Raw genomic sequence first — 27,482 nt, forward strand, 5'->3', positions numbered from 1 at the left:
TACATTATAAAACAGTCTTTTTGAACAGGGAAATGTGGCTTGTCAAATTAGAAAAAAAAAAAAAAATCTTAGTTTCTGAGTCCTAATTTTCTTCTCTTCCATTAATAAAGATCTCTGTTAGGTGTTTTTTCCCCCCAGTATACCTCCATAAACTGGTAAATATGGCCTTTTGACTGTTGATATACACCTAAAGGGCAGCCTTTGTGTCATCTGATTGGTCCACTCTCAGGAAGAGGAGACCCGACGCCGTGCACCAAGGCAGCCGTATAAGGAGATGGGCTGTAGCTTGTGTTTTGATGGACATCACAGTGCAGTAAGGGCTTTGAGTGACTTAAGAGGCGGGTGTTGGTGGTTTAAAAAGGAAAAAAACTCCCTCTGGCTTTCATCAAGCGTGGCAAGCGAGAACGAAGAGGGAAGGGGGTAGAAAAAAGGAGGGGGTGAGCAGAGGCATACTTACTTCTCCAATCCCAGGAAAAGAAAAGAGACGGATTGCAGAGGGAGAAGAAGCTGTAAAGACTATTTCTATCTTCAGCCAGGCGGCTTTGCAGACAGTAGATAGTTACAGTAGACAGACTGTTTTTATGATTGATGAGTAAATTCAGCTCCAGCAGCATCACCACTTAGCTGTTGATCAGGGTTTGTGTGGATAGTGTGTGCTTTATTTGGGTGGTTAGGATAAAGCCAGCAGACAGACATAGATGCACGCTTGAAAGGGTTTGCTGTGAAAAGGGCTTCTCCTCCCCCTGATCCTCTCCGTGTATGGAAAAACATATGGTGTTTCAGGTAACACAAATGCCGTGTCGTTTTGTGTGCATGCATGAGAGTAAAACTGTATGGATGAATAGGTCCTCCAGATGGACCGTTTTGCTTTTCACATCATTTTAACACAAAGTCTGTTTTTGAATGCATTGCAAATATAGCCATTTGTAGCCTTATCTTATCTTGCAATGTAAAAATTCAATCTGGAAAGTTTGACTTTAGACCAGACAGAGGTCTAAGAGAGCGTGTCAGTATTTCCCATAGTCCCCCTTTCCCCTCGCATTAAGCCCCCCTTTTCTTTTTCCATTATTTCGTTTTTCCTTTCTCCCCCTCTCTTTTTGAGTATATGATGCTGCCATGTAGGGCAGTACTGCTCCTTAGTCAGTAGGTCAGGAATGCCTGTGTGGACTAAAGCAGTGTTGTTTTCATTTCTGATCTTTATCAAATGCAAACTGTCATCCATCCTTCTGTTTATGTACTCATCACTTCAGTCAGCGACTGATTGACACACATGTATGTGTTATTTTCAAGGCTTTTTCTAAAAATGAGGAAGAATTCATTTTCATTGATGTAAAATGGCTAAAATGTACTTAGGGGGTCAAATGAGTGGCCATTTTTGTGAAAAAAAAAGTTGTAAGAAATGCATAGAAGTGTGTTGAAATAATGTTAATACATTTGTGCACTTACTACTGATATTATTTGACAGTGGAAGCTATAGTTTCAGAAATATTGGATTTTGAATAGCATGTACATGTGAAAACTTTTGCTGGTGGACGGACATGACAGTACCCATGATGCTCTGGTCAGTACCAGTATTTTATTAGTAATAAACTTATATACTTACTATTGCTAACTATCCTCTTATTCATAAATGTTAGTATTGTGGATCTAAAACAACAGCTGACACAAAAACACAAAATGTGGCAGTGGACGGATGTGACATGGTTGTTACAGATCCCATCATACTGATGCTCTGCAGCCATGTCATCGTTTCCAGAAATGATCTCTGTGCAAAAACTAATATCATAATTATTTATTGTATAGTTTATCATCATACTAAAGGGTAAATAACAATATAGAATTCTTATTTCTTTATAAAAATACTTATTATTAGAAAACTGTTGATTTAAAAAGTGACGTGTGACATTCTTTAATGTATGTATTCGTGTAACATAAGCAGGATGGATCAGCATGATACTCCATATTTCAAACTGTAAAAATAAAACGTGATATGTAGTATATAATCTTGTAAGAAAAATTGGGGAATCTAAAAGACTAGAATTTTGTTTTTCAGGTAAATTCAGTTAAAATATAACTTGGCCATTTGTGACATGAAAACATAGCTTTAATTGTAATGAAATTCGACATTTTTGACCTGAAAACATAGTTCATATGACCATCAACATGTTGCAACAGAACTGAAACCCTGTAAATTTGCATAACTTGCATTTACCAATACAAAGTTCCTTTGGGGATTCACTTATATTGATTTCTTATGCACAAAGACATAAATAAGACCTCTAAGCAAATTTTAGCTGAAAAACATTTAAATAATAGTGTTTTCAACTGTTTTCTGCCACTAGTCAAGTAAAGACACCACATACCTCCTGCTGTTACAGCCTTTTTATGTTCAGCTTTTAATAAAAAATAAAAAATGCAGTTGAATATTGATATTTTTCAAAGTACAGCATCAAAGTTAAATGCACTTGTGTCATGATACTCTAAAGCCCAGTAAATACGTTGCAGTTTAGGACATTTTATACCCTGTCCACACTAACATGGATCTGTTTCTAAATATTTATTTTCTTCCTCTGTGTTCTAAAGTAAATTCTGTCCCCAAGAGCATATTGTATGAAATGTCTGTCCACACAACACAAAAATGACTACAAACTGGTACAAATGCTCAGACAAACCATTGGTTGTAGTGGACTTCAAAATGTGGACATCGTGGATAATAATGGACACAGAGGCTTTAAATTGTCATGAAGGTAAGCAGCAGCAATGACAAGTTAATGGAAAACTTAAGTTACCTGAAGTTCAGGTTGTGGAAGTGCATTCTTTACATGATGTGGATTTTTCCATAATGCCAGTCTTGGTCATCTCCCAAATGTATCAGATTAAGGTAAGGTAAAGCAATAACAGATGTGCAAAATGCAGTGGGATGCTATCGCTTCATTTTCCTTCATACTTTTTTTTTTTTTACTTTTTTTTTATTATTATGGGGTTTTTTTTAACAAATTTGCAAAATATTGCCATTGTGGATGGGACAGTATGCGAATAAATATGGTGAAATGCAGCAATATTTTGGTGGTGGTGTTACAGTGAGAGATAGATGTTAAATTAAAAGACAGACAGAATTCTGTCAGTGTTACATTTATTTTGGCCAACTGACAGTGTGACGCTACGTCTGTCTATTTAACTGATAGCATGACACGACAAATTAATTGATACAACATGTACATTAGTGTAACCTCAACAGTCTTTGTAAAATTGTCATCCTAGAGCTACACCCAAGTACTTACTCCACTCATCCCCCACAACTTTCATGGTTTACACATACAATACATAAATACTACTTTGGCAACAGCGTGATCTTTAACTTAGCTTCATTGTTCACAGCTACACTAGTAGAAAATATGATCTGATAACTTTTTTCTTGTACATTTACCTAGTGAAGCAGGAGATTAATTAAATGTCAGTGTGTCATTACAGAGTCTGCATGCACATCACACTCAATTTTACTTGTGCTGATAAATGTGTATGACACAAAATATCACCCACTGTCACAGCCTTAATGATCACAAATCCTGACCAGCGGAAGTCGACTAAATATTTTGATATCTTAAGACTGAGCGCTGTGCTTTACTTCTCTGATACCCTGAAGGAGTATCTGGAAAAAACAGTTAATCAGTGGAGCAATTCACTGTAACGTTGAGATAAATTGCATGTGCTGGCGATTATTCCACAAGGCCATTAAAACAGAAAAGGAATGCTGATAAATACTGTTATTTAAGTGGAATTTGGACATTCAGTTTTGACTATCTGTGGACGGTGTACTTAATACATTTTTAACCCATAAAGACCCAGCGCTACTTTTGTCGCAGCGCCCAAATTATTTTTCCCTCTATATTCATTTATTGTAATATTAATTTTTTTATTTTGCATTTTTTCACTGAAAATCAGTCAATATTTAATTTACTGATTATGTAGATGTCCATAAAAGCTCAAATTAAGTTGTATATCAAAAACAGAGGAAGCTGAAGAAAAACTGACTTTTTCAGCAAAAATATCAATAACTGAACATAAACCAAGTGTGTCCATCCACTGTCATTGATCCAACTCCATGGGTTTTACTGGTGAATCAATATTGTAGAACGGGGGTGTCCAATCCTGGTCCTCGAGAGCTACTATCCTGCATGTTTTAGATATTTCCCTTTGCAGCACACCTGACAGTCATTATCAGGCTTCTGCAGAGCTTGATGATAGGCTTATCATTTGAATCACATGTGTTGGAAGGGGGATACATCTAAAACACACAGGATAGTAGCTCTCAAGGACCAGGATTGGATACCCCTGTTGTAGAAGATGACTGTGTTTTCACGTTCACTATGGAGCCTCTGAACATCCAAAACATCTGATGACCTTGAAAAACTGACAAACTGTATTTTACACCAATTATTTATACTGATTAATAGGTTTAGCTCAGATGGGCTCCAAGCGACCCCCGTGACCCTAGTGAGGATAAAGCGGGTTCAGAAAATGAATGAATGAATAATAGGTTTAGTGGTTCAGAAGTTATTAAACATTTTACATCAGTAGATGATTTTGGTCGATCCCTGACATTTGGGTCTTTATGGGTTAAAGTTAAAATAGCATTAGCCTACCAGAGAAAACCCAAATACACACAGAGGACTGACTGGATATACAGTATATACTTAAGCAGTTAATGCAAATAAAGGGTTTATTTAAGTTCAGCATTTTTGAGTCCTATCTGTTATAAGCTGACGTATGCTGGCGTTGTATGGTAGTCTTCATCCTGCTCTTTACGTAATCAGTAATATCATAGTGGTCGCCTCATTAAGAAAGTATGTAGTTAGGGCAGATCCAGTCACTGACCGGCTCTCCTCGACTCTAATTCAATAAAAAGACTAAAACCCTGCTGAGCCTAGATGACCACTCCTGTTAAAACATAATTAGGGCTAATTGCTTCTCTGATTAATCATGAGCTCTAACCCTCATGTCCTGTTGACACTCTAATTCTCTGTTTCTTTTCTCTCTCACTTCCTTCCCTCTGCATAACATTTCTGGTGTGTGTGTGTGTAGGGGGGGGGGTGTCAGCCCTGGGTTGGGATATGCCTATAGGACACACCCTTTAGTGGCTGAATACAGGCTGCTGCACGTTTATGGTTTCACAAGCCCTAACAAGCACATTTAGGCTGTGATTTGAACCCAACCAGGGTAGGTTAATGCTGAACCAATGAATCATAGTGGCTTCTTTTTAAACTAGCTTTTGGTGGTCCCACTTTTACCACAAACAGGACTAAAGCTGTAGCGGATGCAGAACACAGGCAGCCCTCATACATGGTTATCAAGCTTAGACCTCAGCTCTCTGACAATGTAAGGGTGGCAAGGGAGGACAAATTTGAGATTCTTCCATCCTGTTTTGGGATTAAACTGCATTTTCTGATGCTTCCTGTATCTGCTGGGCCCAGACCCCAGAAGGTGTCTGTCTTGCAGATGGGTCTGAGCCTCAGCTGGCTGCCTACAGTTGTCACCGTAGACGGACAGTGAGCAGTCAGCCTATAGGATTAGAAAAAAAGAGAGAGAGGAGAGAGCTCATTTGCTTTGCGGCATCACATCTTAGTTACTCTGTCTAATTAAAAAGGCTGTCTGGAGACTGAGTGTCTCTAGGCGTCACCCAGCCCAGATCCAGCCCACTACAGACGCCAGACCAGTCCTTAATGGTGTTGGATGCGGTGTGTCATCCTGCCTGGCCTGGTGTGGAAGGAGCAGCCCTGACCCCAAACCCCTGCTTTTCTTTGTTCTTTATTATTTTTTCTTTTTCTTTTATCCTTCTTTCTCCTTCAGCATCTCCACTGTGGCTCCTGTTCTTCTCCACCCTCTGCCTCTGCTCTAAAGGGATTTCACAAAACTTAGTTCAGGATGCCCTTGAGTGTGTGAAATGATTGAAGCAGGCAATACTGCAGAGTCACCGCACATATACAGACACACAAACACATAAGATAAGGTGTATGTGTCAGGGCAGAAGCACAGCTATAGAGAATCTGGAAATGATCCTGCTGCTGATACAGTTGTAACAGTGCAAAAAAACAGACCCGGGGCTACAAAGTCCCATCTGATACACAGTTAATCTGAATTATAGATGGTCCCTAAAAGAAATCCAGTAGCACTGCAACAAGTACTCACACAAAGCAGTCGTAGATGTAAACATGTCACAGTTAGTGTTTGTCGGTGTCTGTGTGTCTATCCATCCCAATAAGCATCTTTGTATCTCAAACTGTGTATCGAATTTTCTGACTCTTAATAATAGATGTGTTTGCTGTAAATATTTCATGGTCGGCTGACTGAAAACACATGCCTGTCAGAGATATGGAGGTAAGGGGGGGGGGGGGGGGATGTGCAGGGAGGAGATGAGGGAGCGACTGGGGAAGGAGAGAGAGGGAGAGTGAAATGTAATAGGCAGGTTTTTAACCCTCTCACTCTGCATTCTCTGCCGCTGGAAAAGGCTTGCTTGAGAGAGTGTATGTGTTAATCCGTGTCTTTCTTCACCCCTCCCTGTTCCCGCAGGGCTCCCAGGATTCGACAGGAGGACAGGAGGGCTTGGTGGCCCCGCCTTTTACAGCGTTCCCCCCTCCACCCCCTCCTCAAAACGGCCTACCTGGGACAGAGTTTGGCCCCGGGGCCATGTTTGGTGCTGCAGGCCAAGGTACAGCAGAGATAGGGGCTGGTGCTAACGGAGCCTCCACGACTGCTACCACAACCAACAACAATGTAAGCGTTGCTTTTCTGTCACGGCGTTTAAATGTGTTAAAATGTCAGACAGGCTTTAAGGTGGATTTCACTGAAAATATAACAAGCAGCTTTTTCAATTTCTATAAAGAAGATGCGGCATGTGGCACGTATTTGTGTTGGTTTGTGTCTGAATGTTATATCAAGTTTGCAGTCCATAATTGTATTTAGTGTAATGGCCTTTTTTGTTGCCTGTCAATGGTTTTTTGTCCGATAGCATAGCTTAAATTAAATATATGCCACTGTAATGCTTTTCGTCATCTGTAAACTTTTCTGCCTGAATCACTGCAGATAGATTGTCACCTGCTGAGGTAGTGAAAACCGCTAACTTGATGCCATGCTGCATCATCTACTACGTCTTTTGTTATTGTTTTGATGAAGCCAAAAATTTCACACTACATTTAAATCAGAGTTGGACCTGAAGTTCTGCATGTTCTTTTACTGATTTAATTTTAAATGCAGCCAAGAATGAATGGCGTCCAAACTGTGCATGAACAGATTAACATTAACATGGTTTTGTTTGAAGTTAAATCTAAGATATGTAAATATAGCAGCTTGTTTTCTTCCTTAAATTATATAATATATTATACCCTGTATTGTAAGGCTCTAACAATATAATACAAATTATGGTGTGGGGGTTGTGATGCATTGCAGTACTGTAAGCAAGGTGATATATTGTTCAAATATAATCTTAGAAAAACTGTCATAGCATAAAGTAGTGTTTTCAAAACTTGTTTTCCCCAAAGAATTTCAGTCCTTGACCAGATTTACTGCCATTTCCACAATGCCTTATAATGTTATCTTGACCTTGTAAACGAGAGATAAGTTTAATAAATCAGAACTTTGTGTAATGCATATGTTATTGAAAACATACACAATACACATAATAAATGAGACCAAAAACATGCACATAGGCTCCAGGTCACAACCTATTCTTCTCTGTTTCCCCTCATCAGTAAAACAATGCATACATTTTAAATACAATATAAATAAGACAAAGGACTGCTGCAGATATGAAGACTATGGGATTAATTCTGCTAATTTATTTGGAAGCCCAAGTCAAATCATTTGCAATATTAAAGGTGGTGGAAATTTTTTGTTTGTTTTTAAGTAAATCAGAACAGTGGGATTTGCATTTGTCACAGTCCCTCTTAGATCAAAACATTGTAATCCTCCTGTTTGTGGAGTGAGTGAGAGCAAGGGACTTGACAATCAGTAAAATAAAAATCGATGTCGATACAAAACATAATCTGACAATACTCAAGTGTATTCATATATTAAGTGATATATTTACCCATATATACAGCTTTCTCAACTTTTTTCTTTCCTTTTTTTTGTTTTTTTCTTCATCTGGCTCCACAGGGAAAGGCGGAGGAGACGCCCCAGGGGGAGGCGGGTGTACAGTGCGGTACAGGAGGTGCAGGAGCAGGAGGCTCTGCAGGAGACTCATCAGAGGCCAAAGGAACCCCCAAACGCCTCCATGTCTCGAACATCCCCTTTCGCTTCAGAGACCCAGATCTCAGGCAGATGTTTGGGGTAAGAAGCCAGAAATGTTATGGTGTGGGACCACATTTTTCTTTTAACAGGATCAATAAATCAGTCTTAGCCACCCCTTGGTCCTCAGTGGAGGGCCAGGGTCACTTGGGAAGGGGGAGGAGAGACACACAAAAGAGTAAAAGCCAAGACACTCATGGGTGTTGTGTTGGTACTTGAAGGGGCAGTGTGTGTTGGCGTGAGGGCAGAGTTCAAGTCAAAGGGAAGAAAAACACAGTGAAATGTGAGAAGTTGTCTTTTGTACAATAGTGACCCCTGGTGTAAATCAACTGCAATTCACACTGTGTCAATTTGCACAAACACAACTCAGCAATGCTATTTATGTGAATGCTTTTGTTCCTTTTATGTTTGTTAATTAATTTCCTTGAATTTATTTGCAGCAATTTGGGAAGATTCTGGATGTAGAGATTATTTTCAATGAGAGGGGTTCAAAGGTACGTGCACACCGAAACCACTCTCATCCTCTGTAAGTGTCCCGTAGTATAAGCACATCACATGGGAAATTTCTTATAAATCATGAAATTATGCTGTATCATGAAAAATGTGTTTAGAGTTGGGGAGCATTTCTGCCTATGAAGCATGCATATTGTGTCCATTACTCCCACCCACATTAGAAGCTCTGATATATTTCCGAACCATCAACCTCTCATGAATCTTTCACTACTCAGGCTGCAACGAACTGTCCCTGCTTCTGTTTAGCCTGACTTATTACTTATAATGTATTCATTAACTCATTCATTCATTTTTTGTGAGATAATAATTTTAAGAATATTATGTTTTATGAAAATAGTTAAAAATAATTTCAAGGTAATTTTTTTATTATAAGGATGTCTGCCATTGTATTTGAAGCTTAAAAGCGTATAATGGATCAAATGGAGATGTCTTGTTATTACTATGGAACAGTGTTGAATTTAAAAAAAAACCATATTGGCATGTAAACAGGGAATGCAGTAAGGCATCTAAGAGTGCAAACCATAATAAGCATACCATATTTCCTCAAATAAAAACGGGTAATTCCGAGGCAGATGTCTAATAATATTCACTGTTGACTTTGACACAAACAACAGCCACTTCTCAAGTACAGCCAGGGTAAAAAAAAAAAAAAAAATGGATAAACTTGTCCGTCATGTTAGAATGCACCGTTAGAATCAGAATCAGCTTTATTGGCCAGGCATGTGAACACATACAAGGAATTTGGCTTCGGTTTTTCTTTGCTCACGACTTACAATTTCAACATGAACCCAAACACATCATGAACCCAAACACACTTAAACATAGACCTAATATAAACAAACATTCGACTAGAGCCAAGGACACCAATGGGTTGAGATTTACAGTGGATTTACATTGTTATATTGTTGTTAGTTAAATACAATGAACATTTCTACAAGCTTAATTTCAGTACAATCAACCTAAAAATCCAGTTGTTTTCAGCTCTTCTAGATCACTTATTTGAAGTGTTATTATCTGATCTCAGCCACTGCAGGTGTGTGTCATACCACCATTTGTATTAACTTACAAGTACATCACAAAGACAACATTTACACAATAACAGCTCCATTTAACAACAAATAGTTTATATCCCCTCAAACGCTACAGGGATTTTATTTTGAAATGGTTTAGGCAGTGTTGCATTTGTAGAAGAGCATACTGTAGTACTTTTGAAATTGCAAATATGAGTGAATCAATGTAAGGTTTTGTACACTACTAAACAGAGGGAATTAGAAATAAAGGCTGTAAAGGCCCGTCTCTTATATGGGCCTAGTACAGCTGAGGAAATTAGCTTTGCATAATAACTAGTGCTACAATTACAAGTGTGTCCTTGGAAAATGTTCTTCCATATAAGGGGTCCGTGGCCTCCAAGACTATGAGAGCCCATGTATTAAACAGTGTCAGACTGTGCCCAAGGTCTAAGACTCCAGTAGTACCAGATTCCCATTTTCTTCCCCCTGACTCCCTCCGATGCCCCACACAGTGTCTTTAACCTCTGCCGTGTACTACAGGGTTTTGGCTTCGTGACATTTGAGAACAGCGCAGATGCAGAAAAAGCCAGGGAAAAGCTTCACGGCACACTGGTGGAAGGTCGTAAGATTGAGGTAATTTTCTTCTCTCCCTCTCTTTCTCCTCCTTTTTATCTCCTTCTATTTTCTCTTCTTTGTACTCCCATCATACTTGTGCTTGATCACTGATTGCTAGCTAGCTCCCGTCCTCCCTTTAGTGATATGCTCTGATGCAGCCCACTGGTATCCTGCTCCCTAGTCTCCTGCAAGATTTTCTTTGAAGCATTAATTTCACAAACTTCTTTCCTCCTGTTTATGTTTTGTTTTTGTGGTGCCAGTGATTGGGGGTGCAAGAACACTACATAAGGCATGCTGATTACTTTTTTTACTTCCTTTTTTTTTTTTTTTTTAAGCTTTTGCCTCTTCACCTTTATTCCCCCCAACTGACGTGCAACTTGTAGCCACACTGATATTACAACTTTTTCCGCTACAATTGGAATGATGTTTGTGTCGTTGGCACCGGAGGGCACCAGAGGAACACAGGGAAAAGGATGATGCATGGCAGATTGCTGTCAGATGCTCTTATTTTCTTCCCTAGTGTAGAAATCCTTCTGTGTTCCTCTTCTCCCGGTGCTGTGGCTAAGTGGTTGTGACAAGCTTATGGCTCCTGGTGCAACAGAAGCATGCTGGGAATCACAGCCACACTGACGCATGTTCACTTTATGGAAGTGTGGATTCTTAGCAGAGAACTGTGCAGTCGAGTTTTTATGTGGAGTCTGTGTGGGTTGAGGTTGTTTTACTTTGAATTTTTTTTTTTTATTGCAGTTATTTTTAACTGAAGCATGTGCTATGTTTTTAAAACAATTTCTGTCTTTATTTTTAATTGGGGTTTCAATCAGCCAGTTGTTCAAATTGGATCTTTTGACCCAAGCTGCTGTAAGCCACAACCTATGCATGGGCTTATGGTGGTATTTTCCTTGTCGTGTGTGTGTGGGTGTGTGCAAGTCAGTTCCTGCATGATGGATGAGGCTGGCTGGACCATTTTTTTTACTCTGTTCCTACTACAGAATGGTTGAGAATGAAAGACAACCACCTGCATCCACCGGTACAACACACTCCCTCTGCCACCTCCAACTTCAGTCAATCAGCAAGCTGAATGGATACTGATGGAGCCAATAAAACCTGCATCAGTCTTTTCCCTTTGTATTCAATCAGCAGCCCGTGTTGACCCCCTACCCCCTCGCCCCCTAGCATTGTCTTGACCTGATTCTATGTGTTTTACTCCCCAAGTTTCTGCATGATGTCAGTCACTTGTATTAATCAGCGCGCGGTTTTGTCTTTATTTTCAGTCGTCACTTTGCATGTACTCTGTTGTACCTCAGTAGTGGTGTCGGGGGCTGGAGCAAGTCATGTATCAGCTGCATGGTGGCCAGCAGCGGGGGAGTCTGTACTGTAGAGTGTGTCTCTTTTTCTGTCTGTTTATGGTGCATGGGGGCTTGAAGAGACAAAAGGCTGGCGCAGGACAAAACGTGGATTTGTGTTTATGCATTCTTTCAAAAGAGAAGGGGCCGGACATTTCTATTTGAGGCAATGCTCTCTGGCAGTTCTCCCTTCTTGCAGATGTTGTTGCAGTAAATCTTGCTTTAATTGGTCATATCATTTCAGAGTTTGTTGAACTACGTTTTCAGCCATGATGATCGCAAAAAAACCCTCAAAAAGATCTATTTGTAAAATGACTGAGAAACTCTGAAATATAGGCCGACTCTGAACTATAATTTATTATGAATCTCTTACTATTTTATGTGTGACTGCAGTTTACTGCTATTCACTGGCATGGGTGTAGTTGATGTAGCTAAAGTGTGCATGGTTGGTACTTGTTTGTAGAAATGAAGAACTCCTACTTCCAGACAGTTTTTTTTTTCTTGCATGTTTATTCTGTACAGCTCTTTTGTTGAATTCCTTTGGTGATGAAACTTACTTAATTTGTTCAGTTAGCATGAAATCAGTTGCACCTGGGTGCCTCATACTGTTGTTCCACTCATTGAAACAGGGCTGAGTAGTTGAATCCCTAGTTTTCACAATGATTTGTGACAGAATAATAGTGTACTATATGTATAGGTATGCTGTACTTAACTCTAGTGCTGGCATTTCTGATTGTTGGTGCATGCCTCTGGGAGATGGTTAGTAGTTATCTGCACAGCTCAGTTGCTAATTGTGTGCATGTAAGTAGCCTATGTGAAATAGAAGTAGAATTGTTGTGTTAAAGTTATACTGTACTTCTCTTTGTCTGGAATAAAACTCTGCGCTTTGAAGAGGTCAGTTTCCTGTGTGCTTCCAATGTATCCATGTAAGTGGCCCAACTACAATTCACTTTGTCTCTACCTGCTTTTCTGTAACCTCATCTCATTACCATCAATTCTATATATAGACTGTAGAGTTCTATATATAGGTGTGACTGTGTGTATCTCTGTATGCACCCACAAACATACACACCTCATCGCATCTCCACCCACCCATGGCTGTCTCTGTGCTTGTGTATTTGCCCTAACATAAATGGTTTAAGTTGTCCTTGCTCATAATATCAGTCTGCCTCACGCACTTACATTTTTCCTGTCATTGACATTGAGAACTAACGATGGAAAAGCCCTCAAAACCATTTAATCACGTGTAGTCTCATATTTCATTCTTATGCCGCAGTTACCGGCAGAAAGAGCATCAGGGACCTTTATGTTCTCATTTGTGCATTGTAATCATGAATTCACAAAGTTTAGGCTGGTGTGCAGACTCCAAATTGAAATCAATACTAATCCACAGTAGCACAGCCTGTGTTTCTTTTACTAGAGAACTTGTTCTGTGTGAACAACAGCTCAAATCAACATTGATGTTCAGGCAACACAGTCGTGATGTTTCCTTGCCTGTTTCTCAATAGGTGACAATTTGAAGGTCCACTAAAGGAGGTATGCAATTTATCAAGAGATGTGCCAGGTAAATTGTAATTTATATACTAATTCTTTGATGGTTCCATCGAGGGGTGGGTGATTTTGGACAAAAGATAAATGATTTTTTTTTTCCTTTTCTGTTTTTTGACGAGAATCACAATCTGTAATCCTCCTGTAGAAACTAGAAACTGTCACTGGGTGGCATAATTTTCTTTTTAAGATAACACCATTTCCACCATTTTAATACCATTAATTTGGTGTGAAAAGGGTGACTAATACCAGGGTGCATTAAATAATCGATAAGCATGTTTCATTGCCTGATTTTTCTTGACTTTTTTTCATCAGTAGTAGAAAAACATGTTAAACTTTTGATTAATGTGGACTAAGCAACACCGCTATAAACAGACACTAACACAAATACACTCATTAGCCTTGCAACATTAATGCTACAATCGTGCATGATGACTCAGTTTAAAGTACTGTATTTACACTGGAACCCAGCTCATTTAAAAGTAATATAAGATATATATGTATATATATATATATATATATATATATATATATATATATATAAGATATATTATTCATTAATTTAACCTGCAAGTTATCTCTGTAAAGCTGATCCCATGCTAATTTAAGAATATCCACAATATACAATCATTCATCCAAGATCCATCAGCTGCAACAACAGACCATCAAGATGAAGGTCACTACGTTGTAAACTAAGTGAGCACAGTTTTGCTCATTCAGTCGGTGTGAAGTTGTGCAGATTTTTCTGTTTTATTTTGATCTTCTGGGTAGATGAACCGCAGTATACACTCTAAGAACTTTAACTGTGCTCTACTCAGTTTAATCTGTGTAACATTTTTACACTCAAAAATATTTAGTAAATTTGAAAGCTGTGAAATCATTTAGATTTACCTTATGATTTAAGTAAATGTAATAAAGAATTGAAGCAGATCTGAATAACTACATTGAGTACCATGAAATATAAAACTGAGTTGATATATTTAAAATTTTAAGTCTGCAATAGTAACCCTAACTTCAAAGTACAAAAAAAAAATTAGTAGATATAATTAAAATGTTAAGTAGATGCAAATGTAAATGAGATTATTTAACACACGAATCTGCTACATTTACTTAATGCTTTGTATGTAATGTTATTCATACTGGGCTATTAAATATCAGAATAAATATTGTAGTGTGGTTGGAAGATTGGCAGGAAGTTAGCTCAGTGAAAAGAGAACTCAGGTTGTGATTTTAATTTGACAAGTGCAAGGTTTAGTTTAACAGTGATCAAGATATATGTAGACAGTCACAGATGAACAGGTAAGGCATTGTTGGGCCTATGGCTTTCACTTATGGTGTGCCTCAACAAAAAAAACAAAAAAACACAAAAAGGCCCATAAACATTTCCATACACACCTTAACCCCAAATTCACACTAGCACCACGACTCTGCTGAACCCATGCACATAAAAATAGCACATAATCTAGCAACATGCCCATTACCCACAATGCAATGCAGCAAACACACCACAATATGTTATATTTACTTAATTTTTAAACATAGATTTACTCTTTAATCTAGGAGTACTTCAGGTCAATAAATGGGTTAGGGTTAGTTTTGAGTAAATTTCTCAATGCCCCCCCGCCTTATCCGACTGACCAGACAGTTTAAAGTAGGAGCCAAAAGCAAAGCAGTGGCCGGCGCGCGTTAATCTGCAACTCCCAGTTAGGGTTATAATCCACTCTTGGTGTGCGACTGGCGCACATCATGATGTTCTGTGTAACAAAACCTACTCATTTTCTTAAGTTGTTGTTAGAGATGAAGACTATTGAGTTAGAATGAGTAATAATTAAAGTTCTTGGAACTGATCAGTGTAATTTCTCCATACTCAAATATTCTCACTAGTATGTACAGAAAATATAATGGATATCTTAAAAATATAATTTGTTACTCAAATACTCATTGCTTTTTGGGAAATCAACTTAAATAATAGATGAAAATATAACACAAAATTAATAGTTGGATTTTTAAGCATTTATTTTGATACGTTCAACTCCTATAAGCACTTAAGTGATTTTCTGAGATTTTATTAAAGTAGCATACCTTTTTATTATTATGATATTTACTAAGGTCCTGAATTATTTTTTAGAGAGTATGAGGGTTAAAGTATCTCCTGCAAGGCCACATCTGTGGACAGTGGACACACAGCCACAGAGCAGAAACCCACTGAAATGTTGCACCTCCCATTCACTAACCCCCGCTTTACGGCTGCTTGTCTGTGGTTGATCCGTGTGGCTGGAGTGCTAACGGGAAGTGATGGCTCCTCCGCAGCGCAGAGTTTTAGTCAGACATGTGAACACAATAGCGCAAAATAGCTGAGGAGTGTGTGTGTATGTGTGTGACACGTGGATCAGCTCTGCATGCGGTGACCTCATCAAATGGGAGACAACTAGTGAAAGAAGTGTGTCATGTCATCACTGCATGGATGCGTACGGGGGGGGGGGGGGGGGGATGAGAAGACTTTGTGGTTCTGCATGTGTGACCATGCACATTCCCACCAACCAATGCTGTAGCCTCACACTTAATGGGGATGGAGCTGGCCTTCTGCTCACCTGGGCCACCGATCATTTCCATTCAGCATTTTAGATAATTGCATTCATTATTAAAAGGGACAAAAGTTGGGAATAATAAAGCCGGGGCCTGAGGTGAAGGCTCAGCAGCTCCTTGTGTCCCAGTTTCACAGATGACCCACCACCCCCCCTCCCTCCCCTGCCCTCCCCTTCCCCACGCTTTGGATATGACCAGTTCTGCTCCGTTATCTGGACTTTGTGTTACTGCATGATTTGTTTTAGAGAATTAATGGATGGAATGTGTGAGTATTCATGTGTGCTTTTGCTTTGTACATAAAAGAAAACTGTAGAAAAGGGGAAAGAGATTTTGCCCTTTTCCCTTTCTACACGTCTGTCTTGGTTTGTGTGTCGACTCCATCCTTTCTCTTCCTTATTCCTTCATTCTCTTGTTGCCAGTCTGCTTTGTCTCTGCCATTTTCATTTATTTTGATTCATAGGTATGTTAACTTTCTGTTTGCCATAACCTATCCTTTTTTTGTTTGCATTTATTTTGTTTGGAATTCATATCTATTGTTTGTTCTTTTATGGTGACTGGTTAAAACTGGAAATTCTAAGTCATTCTTCCCATAAACAGTTTCCAAATACACAATCTTCCCTTGTGGCTCGACTTCACCACATAAGAATGAGTCCTTTCTTGCAACATCTAACCAAAATACTCTTGTCCCTTTGACTGTAATTGACCCAGACAGCGTTAAACCAACCTTTTTGCTGCTCTTACGATTTGCTCTTACGATAGAGGGTGGTGTGCATTTGTATGTACTCTTCTGACTTTTCCTCGGAGGCGATTCAGTTAATTCCTCCCAGTTAATTCAGTAGGCTAGTTTTTCTGGGCAGGGGGAGGGTTAAGGCAAGGTTGCCCCATATCTCCATTTTCCCAATCTTTACCATGTCTTTTATCCTGTAGAGCACTAGATACCTTCTGTCAGTGGTCCTGATTGTTGTAATGATGCTCAGAGCTCTGTTTTTAGTACTGAGAGCTAGCATCCTCTCTTCCGTTTCCTCCTCCTCCTCCCCCTCTCTCTGCTTTCTGTTCAGTTCTGTAACACTGCTGCTCTCAGGTTTTTAGCACACATGGGAGAAGGGGGGGGCATTTAGGTTTCTTTTGTTTCTAGGATTATTTGTTCCTTTATTTATTATATTTTTTCTGTTTCCCTGACGACTTCTGTGTGTTGTTGTCAGTCTCCACGGTAACCACTCGCTGTTTCTACGGCAACGGTAAGTTGTGTACAAACCTTTATCACTGAACTGATCCCCTTCCCACCCCACCCTTGAAATGGGCTTTAGTGCATCTTATACAGTAGACTGTAAAGTTATAGTGTTGTCACAGTGTAGTGGCCTAGTAAAACCTTACTTAATTTATTAGTGCACAGTGGAGTATCACAGACACACACACACACACAGGCACACACACAACATCGTCAACAGGCAGTAATATTTTCTCCACATGCTGCCCCCACCATCTCATTAACACCTCACTGGGAATGACCGAATGTAATCACCTTCCTCTATGCAGTGACACGGCTGTCCACAGTCCATCAGATTAATTCTCCATCGGACTCAAACAAATACAGTGTTTGGTTTTTTCCCCCCGATGATGAAAAATCAGCAGAAATGATGTGAAGCTTTCCTCCCTGTTGCTTGCTTTAAGTGAATGCAGACCCCAAGCTGCAGAGCGAATAATACCGCTGCTCTGGTGTTGCATTCCTTTATTTCATTGACCTGCCTGCTTTCAGCACACTGTACATTTGCCAAATACTAGCCAGATGGACCTGGTGTGTAAGAGGGTCACCTATTTGAGGGAGGAGTTCGTGCAGTCTCTGAACTAATGTGGAAATTCAGTTAGCCGGCTTTTCTGGCTCATCATATAGTGCTGCAGGGATGATGTTGATGGTTATTTTTTCTTTTTTAGGCCGAGTTAGCATTGCCCCAGTTCCATCGACACAAAGCCAATTGGATTTTCTATTAGATTTCAATCAAAAAGATAATTCAGAAAATCTCTTTTTGTGTTTAAACTTAAATGCAACTACTCAATTTGCTTGCTTCAATTTCATTGTACCTGTACAATGACAATAAAGGCGTTCTGTTCTAAAAGATAAATGCTAATATGCAGCTATAAATAAACTACATCATAATCTAAAGTAATCTGATTACAATACACTAGAATCTCTTCTGCAAAAACCTCACCTCTTGGTGCGACCTGATCTCACTGGTGAGTAGAAAAGTTGGTAAGACTGTAATAGCAGATTAATTCATTTTTGTGTGAAGTGTGATTATGTTCTTATAAAACCGTTTTCGGAGATCTATTTGCATTGCATATTTATGTGTTTCCTGTAAAAACGTAATTCTGGAACAACACTCCTTCCAATAAGTTTGGAACAGTTAGTTAGCAGCTGTTAGAACGGGCACCTTACAACAAAGTTCCCAGTCCCAGGGCCTTTTGTTTGGAGTTTGCTTGTTCTCCCTGTGCCATACCGGTTTCCTCCAGTTTCCCCCTCTGTCAAAGACATGTAGGTTAATTCTGCAATCTATGCCCTGGACCAAGGTACTGGCATAGATCTGGACTTGGTCGCTGGGTGTTTCCAGTGGCAGCTCACTGATCCTTACTATTAAATAATCAGTTGACAACCAAATGCCAATCAGTCAATGCCCATCTGTAATCTAGCAGCTAAACTGCTGACATTATTTGTGTTTGTTGTCATGAGACACAGATGGACACCTTTTAGAATGTTTGTATTTGGAAATGCAAGTAGTAAATGCCACCTGGAGTGTAGGATGAGACATGAAAGTTTTATCATTTTCAAGTTGGGCCAAACACTGGCCTGTAGTTGACGTGTAACACAATGTAGATTATATGAACACATTTTTAGTACATTTACTGACATTTAGCTATTTGGTAGTAGACACCATTTTTAAGACACATAAAAGCTTTAGTAAAGTATTTTATGTCACAGAACATAAGATGAAAATCTGATGAGCTCTTGTTAAGCACAGATTTAATTTCAGATATTGAACCAAACACCCAGTGAAAAAAACCTAGTGACTTTGAGACGAGGGAACTGAAGCGCAAAACGCTAACTGACTTCCAGATGCTAAGACTCATTTCTGCAGTACTCTGTTACGCACACATAGGATGTCCTGACTTTGCTTCCAGTCACTGTAATAACTGCAACTTTCCAAATTTACATGCCTAGACTAGCAAAGATGTTTGGTTTCTTGCTTGCGTTAATACCACTGTTAAAATTTCACCTTAATGCACTGGGGATTTGTTAAAGTTGAAAACAGCACTGCCTCAGGTGTGGTCACTCATCAAATCAGCCAATGTTGTGTAACCATATGCATCTCTGAACCGATATGGGGTTTACCTTGCTGTTTTTTGGGTCTCTATTATGCTGCCATTTTGTTTTTCTTTTCTCTTTTAGTTTGGTTTCTTGTAGTGGATTGTCTGTGTATCAGTAGTTGTAGAAGTAGTCATAGTGTACTGGTCTCAGTTTGTGACACACAGTTCTAATGCCTGGCATAGTGTCTCATGTTTATTTTATTTCTCTCCTTTTTTGAGAATGAGGACTGCTCTCTCTCTCTCCTACTTTCTCTCTCTGCCTCTACTTCTCTCTCTCTCTCTCTGCCTCTACCTCTCTTTCTTTCTGTCTGCCTCTACCTCTCTCTTTCTTTCTCCCTACATCTTTTTCTCTGTTTTTCAACCCACCACATACAATGAGATTTTCAGGAGAATGGTCACCAAATGTAATTGCTTTATTTGAATGATGCACCTTGGTATATATGTTTTGTTTTCTACAGTTATTATTATTAGTTGTTTTTGTGTTGCTCATGTAATCTCTTTCTCCCTGTTTCCTCTTCTCTCTTCACTCCATTTTTATGTTCTCCTGATTTTGACTGGCTCTGTCTCTTTACTTCTCACCTGCATCCCTTCCTGTTGACTTACCTGTCCCATCTTGTACGTGTTTGATGTGGGAGTGCTGCGATTGTTTTGATTGGTCTCTATGCTGCATCCGACGCTTGCTGATTGGCTGAATTTTTTTTTTTTCTTTCTCGGTTTGTTACTCACTTTTGGTCATGTGATGCGCCCATATTTGGCTGCGTGTAATTTCTGTGGTATATGATTATTAATTTTGTCGAAGAAATGTTTTTGCACCCCCTCTTTCTATCCCCCTCCTTTTGTATTTTTTAAATATTTCTTTTTAGGTATGTAAACCCCACATGTTTGGTTTCATATGGAAGTGTGACTTCATGTTGTCTGGGTCTATTGTTCAGGATGAACTAAGAGGGCAAAAATGGGATGAGAGAGGCTGAATGTTCTATTAACACCTTGAGATTTGCCCTCCATATTGGTCTTATTAATTTGCATGTGTTCCTGTCAGCTGTCCACCTAATTTCATTAATTGTGCATGACACAAACTGCAAATACAGATTGAGTGCCCATAATTACAATAGGGTCAACTTTTCCGTAGCTTTATTTCTTTACTTTTCAGCCTAAAACACATTCACATTACTGCATTCTTTCACAAAACATTAATAGTGATTTGACTCATTAACTCGATTTTCATTTCTAAATGTCTTTTCACTCAGACACCCGCAGACATTTGCGTCAGATAGCTAGCCAGGCTAGGCTAATTGAATCAGTTGCCACTGACCTTGTCATTTTCAATGAGGGAAAAATGAGGTAAACCTCATTTCCATCTGAATGAAGCTCAGCAGATAAAGAACATGACTCACTGAGAGAAGCAATGCGAACAGCAGTCGAAACCTTAATGGTCTTCTAAATGAGACTGCAGTGTGTATGCACACAACCACTCTCATTCCTCAGTCTATCTCCTTTTTTATCTCATACGCACACACTCACTCTCATGTAGCCAAAAGGTCATTAATCTTTAGCTTGCCACACATTCGGCTGCAGGACTTCTGCAGCACACTCGGACAGCACAGCTTATTAGAGAGAGCTACAATCTCCTTCTTTTAAAGCCCATCAAAGGGAGATGAGGTTAGATCAAGGGACTGGAGTGTGAGCCTTTGAAGCTCAGAGAGGAGATTATCAGACATCTTCGACAGAAAAGGCATAAGCCTTACACTGAAATGTCAGCGGGCATGCACAGAACATGCACACACACTTAAAACATCCACAATAGCTACACCTGTACCCACTAAAAAGCATAAAAATTGCAGTGCCAGTTTCCTTTGCTGCCCCCCTCCCCCTCCCTGTGCAGTCACAGCAGGAGCATAACCAGTGTCGCCCATGGCAGCCCTCATATCTTGCCACAATGAGTCACCAAATCTCTACTGGGCAACTCACTTTTAATTGCATGATGACTAAAAATCTCCATAACAGTTCCTACCCACTTTTGCACACAGAAATTGACATGCAAACTGACACAGACACGACACACCAGTCAAAGTGTTAGCAGTCATGACAGGAGTAGAGCTCTGTTGAAATCCTTCGGCGCACTTCAATAAGACACCAGGGAATATCAAATTTTAGCAACAAGACTCATTTATTTTTTATCTTTATGCATAATACATAGGAAACCAATTGTAAAACAGTACATTAGATGTTTTCTGTAGCTCTAGGCTTCTCCTCTAATGACCCAGAAACTGTAAATGTAGATGGAAAAATAAGAGATGTACAAAACAATGAATGCAAGCATAATAGCAGTCACTATGTTTGACTGTAAATCCATTAACTAGACATACACTATAGCAGCCTTGTGATGTAGACATCTGCGTTTTAGTTTCCTGTGTAAAGTTGTTGATGTGTCTGCGTTTCTGACCGTCTCTTCCTCCATCCCCAGGTGAATAACGCCACAGCTAGGGTGATGACTAACAAGAAAATGGTCAGCCCCTATCCTAATGGAGAGGCCCTCAGCACACTGCCTTATGGTAACAACCTCACTGACTCACACTAACAATGAACCATGGTGCGCCTAATCATCCAAACAGCATAGGTACATACAGGCAGCGTAAATACCACTGCATTGTTCTTTACCTGCAGTTAGCTTGTGTAACACCATGGGCAAACTGATGAAATTCAGTTTATTTTGGTCGTATGCTGTGTGGCTACCACCTAGCTGCGAAACCTTGCATTCTCCACATAAACTTGGCTGAGTGTGAAAGAGGAAACTTCAACTGTGAAGCCCAGAACAAGATGTTCTGAGAATGATAATGTTCTGTCAAAGGATCATGTAGCAGAGCACAGTAGCTTATTTCAATAAAATCTATGAGAATATGCTGAATATCAGTTCTTTCTCTTGTCAGCTGTTTTTTTTTTGAGGTTGTAGATCTCTGCCCTGAAGCAGTTCATAATTGAATATTTTTTTTATCTTTTGTGAGCTGGATTCAGTCCTCTCTGGATGATATGGGTGTTTCTCATCAACCTGGGAATTGTTAATGATGTCGATCATGTTCAGGTATGGTAGACAAGAGCAAAAACAGGCGAAGATAAAGACAAAGGCAGAGAACCTGGGAATTGCAGAATAATATATGATCCCATAGTGTCACGTTGTCCATGATAATGATGCTATCTTGTTACTTGGTAGAGGACATTAATGCTAACACATGTACATATTAGTCAAAACATCAATATTTGGGGCTGATGTATAACAATGCATCACAACAAGAAAACAATACTGTAATGTTACTAGATCTGGTTGCAGTTATTACATGTGAAAATGTGTTTATGTCTTAGTCAAAGTAGTTTTTAGCAACATGCAACCACTTCAACATTCACAGTTTGGACTGCTCGACAGAAAACTCACTAGACAGAATTTTCATCAATAAAATCCTGAAATGTTTCACACTTAAAGTCTTGCTCAGAAATTAAAGATGTCTGTTAGAGGGCCTTTAATTTGGGCTACAGGAAACGTTGAGTTTGCTTAAGAGTAATGCCTTAAATATGCCTTAAAACAGGGCATATTAGACAGTGTGAAAACAATTCTGCATTTGTAAATAAGACCAATTATAAAGAGGGAATTAGAAATACAGGCTTGCCCATAATTCATGCTTCAGATAAGAGTCTAATATCTGATACAGCTGAGGTGAAGAAAGGCCCCTGACGCCATCAGAGGAATTATGATCCTGTTGTAGGAGGCAGGACTTTACTGTCTTTGTTTAGTCTGTAACTTCTCGTCATGTTTTAATCAGCGGAACTGCTCTTTAGGTACCCAGTGGACCGAGCAGCCAACAATAAAAAGTGACTGACTGTGAATGATGGTTATGATGGTGTTTAATTTGACTCTCCCTTCTCTCTTTAACTACCAGCGGGGTGGAAATTGAGTCCGATGGTGGGAGCTGTGTACGGCCCAGAGCTCTATGCAGGTAAGACGCTCTTGAAACGACTGCTATCTCTGCAGCCAAGTTAAAATTTTAGTCACGTTACTATTCCCTTTTATTGATAGGAAACCCTCGAGGCTGCCGTTGTCTTATTCCTTTCTGTCTTTTTTTCCTGCGTGTATTCTTTCTCCCCGTCTTAATACTGGGGTTTTTGTACCTCACTCAATATTCCTCTTTACTAAATCCCCTTTTATTTTCATCTCCATCTTGTGCTCCAGTCCCAGGGTTTCCCTACCCGTCAGCAGCAGCAGCCGCCACTACAGCAGCGGCGGCCGCCTTCCGTGGCGCCCACCTCCGAGGCCGAGGCCGGCCTGTGTACAGCACCGTGCGGGCTGCAGTGCCCCAGCCCGCCATCCCTGCCTACCCCGGGTAAGACACATCGGGTAGTGACTCCACATGCTTCAAAGCTGAACAGATCTGTGTGTTTGGTAGTATGTTATCGAAATAAAATACAAAAGAGCTTGTTTTGTTTAGTGCTTAGTGAACCTATTGAGCAACACATGTATTTTCACAATCATTTTCCAAATCCTGTTTGAGCAGGTCCCACTTGAGTACAGCTGTGCTCATACAGTCCTCACGCTCAAACATTATTCACACACTCCACTGTGTTCAGCAGGCCAACTGGCACATTGTCAGTCAGTTCACAGCTTTTCAGCCGAGTATGATGGGATTGCTCCATTGAAGGCTCATTTGAATAAACAACACAGATACCACCATCAGCACATTTGCATAAACACACACGAACCACATCGAGTCATTATGCATAAGCAGTCACCCTGCACACAGATTTGCTCCATATTATTCCCGTTTGCTGTGATCTGTGTTTTTTTTTTTTCCTTTTGTCCCCTCAGTGTGTTCCACCGTGCATGTTGCGTCACTGTGCTGTGCTGATTGGCTAATGGGGTCGTGATTGAAATGATATTCAAATCAAAGTACAACTGATTGGTTAATAACCTCACGGCCCACTTATTTTCACAATTCAAATGAAGCAAAAACTATGTGAAATTGAAGGGCTGCAGGAAATACCCTCTCCATATCTGCTCCGCGGGCGGCTTTAAAATGTCCACTCCTCTCACACATCATTTCCCCATAAAGTGATCTGCCCACAGTGGCCTTTACTGCCATGATTTTCTTGTAGCTGGGGAACAATAGCAGTTTATGGTTTCATTTAGCTCACTACTAGTCAATGATATTTTTATATTAGTCCTGTGAGACTATTGTTGTCATGTGCAATGGCGCTGTATGTTTTTGGTTGTGGAGCTTAAATGGAAGTTGTATTTCCTCTGCATGCTGCATGGGTGTGAAATAACTGCTGTATCTCTCTTCTCTCTCTCTCTCTCTCTCTTCTCTCTGTCTCTCTCTTCCTCCTCTCTCCTCTTCCCCCTTTTTTTTTACTCTGTTGTGAACTTCATCCACTCTGGTTTTGGGACTGTGCACCACCGTCCGTTTGAACCCCCACCCCCTGTCCACTACACCACCACCTCTGTGTTTCTCCCTTCACCCTCCTCTTCCTCCTCCTGCTCCTTCTCCTGCTCTTTCTCTACTTCTTCTTCTCTCAGCGTGGTGTATCAGGATGGTTTTACGGAGCCGCAGACTTATATGTAAGTAAACTCACCTCCCACCGACACACCCTCCCTCCTTCCCCCTCACTGCTTTCTCCTGCTCTTTTCCTCTGGGGGTGTTTCTGCATGTGCGTCCACTCATGCGTTCCACAGATCTGCCTGCTACAGGTGAATGAGCCCTCAATGAACAGCTGTTAAACCAAAACAACATTCAGGATTTATTTTTATATGTACACATTTGTATTAGGGCTGGGCGATATGGCCACAATCTTCCATCTCAATATAAGTAATGTTATGTAGTTGCATACGAATAAACACAAGAGGCTTAAATGATACAAAGACTAAGGTCTTGCTCAGACCTGACATTGATGTATAGAGACACATAAGAATGTCCCTTTGCCCCTGGCATTAGCATGCATCTCTCATGATCAGATAACACTACATCCAGATCAACAAGCTCATCTATAATCTAAAATGTAGCACAGCAAGCCTTCATTACCCGCGGCACAGTTAGCCAACTTTAACAGACTGTCTTTGTAATGGTTGAGTGCAAATGCGTCACAACCAAATAAACTGGTCAAAAAGTAAAATGATGACTGAAAGGCCTTTTCATCTGCACTAGTTAATATTGGCAAACTGTGCAGCTCAAATGCTACCTGCAATATTTGACATGGGATGTTTTGTTCCTACTCAGTGTTCTTGCTTCTCAGTGTATGAGCTGAACTAGTACAAGAATGATTCAACCAGGTGAAATCCTCACTGACATTATGAATGTCTGACTTGGCCAAAAGAGTAGCACAGACATGGTTACAACAATAAATAAATAAATACAGAGCAAATGAATAACTTTCCTACATTACAAATAAATAACCAATATGTCTAAAGCATTGACCCTTTGTTCACAGTGGCTCTTCCACATGACATCAGCTTCAGGGATATTTCCACTTTAGTTCTTCACGGGGTGAAAAAAAATGAGCTGCATCATGTCATTGCACTACACTTATGTATCTGTATATCTATGAGCTTTTTCACACACAGATGCATAATCAGTATATGAATGAGTACGTACTTTAACTTATGCAGAGCAGTGGTTCTCAACTTGTCTCACCTTAGGACCCGCATTATCATCAACCATGACCATGGAATTCAAATGAAGAATAGTACATACATATGCAGCGTCAGCACTGGTGTTTTTTTTTAAAGCAAAAATTAATGTACACATATTTTCATCTCTTGATGCAGACAGTATTTCTCTAATAATGAGTGAACATCACACGTAGATGCTGCTTATTCTTATGAATATGAATAGAAGTGAACATAACTGCTTACATTGTCTCTTATGAGAGAACATCTCTACAACACTATATATAAATCCATATGTAATGTTCTCACATTTAGATTTACGCTTTAACATGATTATGATTGACAATGTAAATTTAGCTTGTCACCTTTAAGTCACATGCTACGGTTACCAGGGCAACTGCCATGACATTCACACGCATCAGTCAAACTAAAAGCCTGACGTTGGACAGCATATAAAATACTTTTTTAACTGCACCCTTTTCCAACCTCTCAGAATGAGTCTGTGACCCACTTTTGGGTCATGACCTGCCAGTTGAGAGGCTAGATGTAGAGAATCTCAGCTGAGTGGGCGGTCCTACCAAGGCCCAAGGTGCTTTCGTGTTGATGCTGCTAAAAGAGAGCAGACGTAGTCATCCCAGATCAACTCTGATCAGGGCCTAAGATTTGACTGTTCAAAGTGTAAAGTCCAAGGTTACAGCTGAATTTTAAAGGTTTTAAAAGTAGGAAAACCAGGCTTTTAGGTACATTACATTACATGCAAAAATCCTTACATCACAAGATCATGCATGAAACTAGCCTCAATTTGCTGCAAAGCCTGCACCTGAGTATGGATCAAACACATTAAGAAACACAGTAGCTCCCATGGTGGAAACATTATTACCAAATCTGTACCAGTGGACACATTTCTAGACTGCATGGCTGGTATATTCTGTCATATCGCCCATCTCTACTTATTATACAGTTTGTAGCAGCTGGGATCAACAGATTATACGAATTTCCCAAAAGAGTAGAATAAAAGAGTGCAAGCTGTGAAGTGTCAGTGCTGGCATTGAGGGTCTCAAACACCACTACAGCGGCTGCTCTGTGGGTGGACGCAGCAGCGCGCATCAAGTGGACAAGTGTGTGAGTGTGTGAACAAAGTGTGTGTGTATCCAGGTTGACCACGGTTGTTTCTGTTCTCTCTATAGACTAGTGTTTCAGGACTCAGTCCTTAGTCCCAGATTGCCTCAGGTAGGGTCAACTGAACACCAAACCCACAGTGTGCATTGTTTTTACCGTACTACCTCCTCTGATCTTATGAATCATCTTCTGATCTGGAACGTGTTGTCTTGTAGTTGTTCCAAATAATGACCACTGCTTTGAATTTTTTGCTTTGTTTTCCTACTAACTCACTGGATTGTTTTGCAATTTTGAGGGGAAGGGTTTTTGTTTGTTTACTAAACTACTAAATTGCAATGCATATATATTTTTCTACCAGTTTGTTAGAAAGAGAACCTGATCTCTTTGTCTAGTTGGAGAGTTTTGGAGAAAAGTGATACTCACCTCCATTTCTTTCTTTTTTTGTTTGGTAAATTGACA

At 39.8% G+C, this 27,482-nt stretch overlaps 1 protein-coding gene across 4 annotated transcripts in view; it reads left to right on the plus strand.

Annotated features, from left to right (window-relative positions):
* LOC115423589 (RNA binding protein fox-1 homolog 2-like) overlaps positions 1 to 27,482 on the plus strand; it is a 59,677-nt gene that overhangs the window by 25,234 nt on the left and 6,961 nt on the right. For 2 of the 4 annotated variants that reach the window (XM_030140470.1, XM_030140472.1), the window contains 9 exons: positions 6,568 to 6,771; positions 8,152 to 8,325; positions 8,724 to 8,777; positions 10,347 to 10,439; positions 21,723 to 21,810; positions 23,188 to 23,244; positions 23,478 to 23,628; positions 24,819 to 24,860; positions 27,092 to 27,134. In XM_030140470.1, coding sequence (XP_029996330.1) covers positions 6,568 to 6,771; positions 8,152 to 8,325; positions 8,724 to 8,777; positions 10,347 to 10,439; positions 21,723 to 21,810; positions 23,188 to 23,244; positions 23,478 to 23,628; positions 24,819 to 24,860; positions 27,092 to 27,134 — 906 coding nt within the window. The remainder of the gene's footprint in view (positions 1 to 6,567; positions 6,772 to 8,151; positions 8,326 to 8,723; positions 8,778 to 10,346; positions 10,440 to 21,722; positions 21,811 to 23,187; positions 23,245 to 23,477; positions 23,629 to 24,818; positions 24,861 to 27,091; positions 27,135 to 27,482) is intronic. The other 2 variants (XM_030140471.1, XR_003935986.1) reach the window with 2 other exon arrangements.

This window comes from Sphaeramia orbicularis, chromosome 8, assembly GCF_902148855.1.
Source record: "Sphaeramia orbicularis chromosome 8, fSphaOr1.1, whole genome shotgun sequence".
NCBI classification, from domain to species: Eukaryota; Metazoa; Chordata; class Actinopteri; order Kurtiformes; family Apogonidae; genus Sphaeramia; species Sphaeramia orbicularis.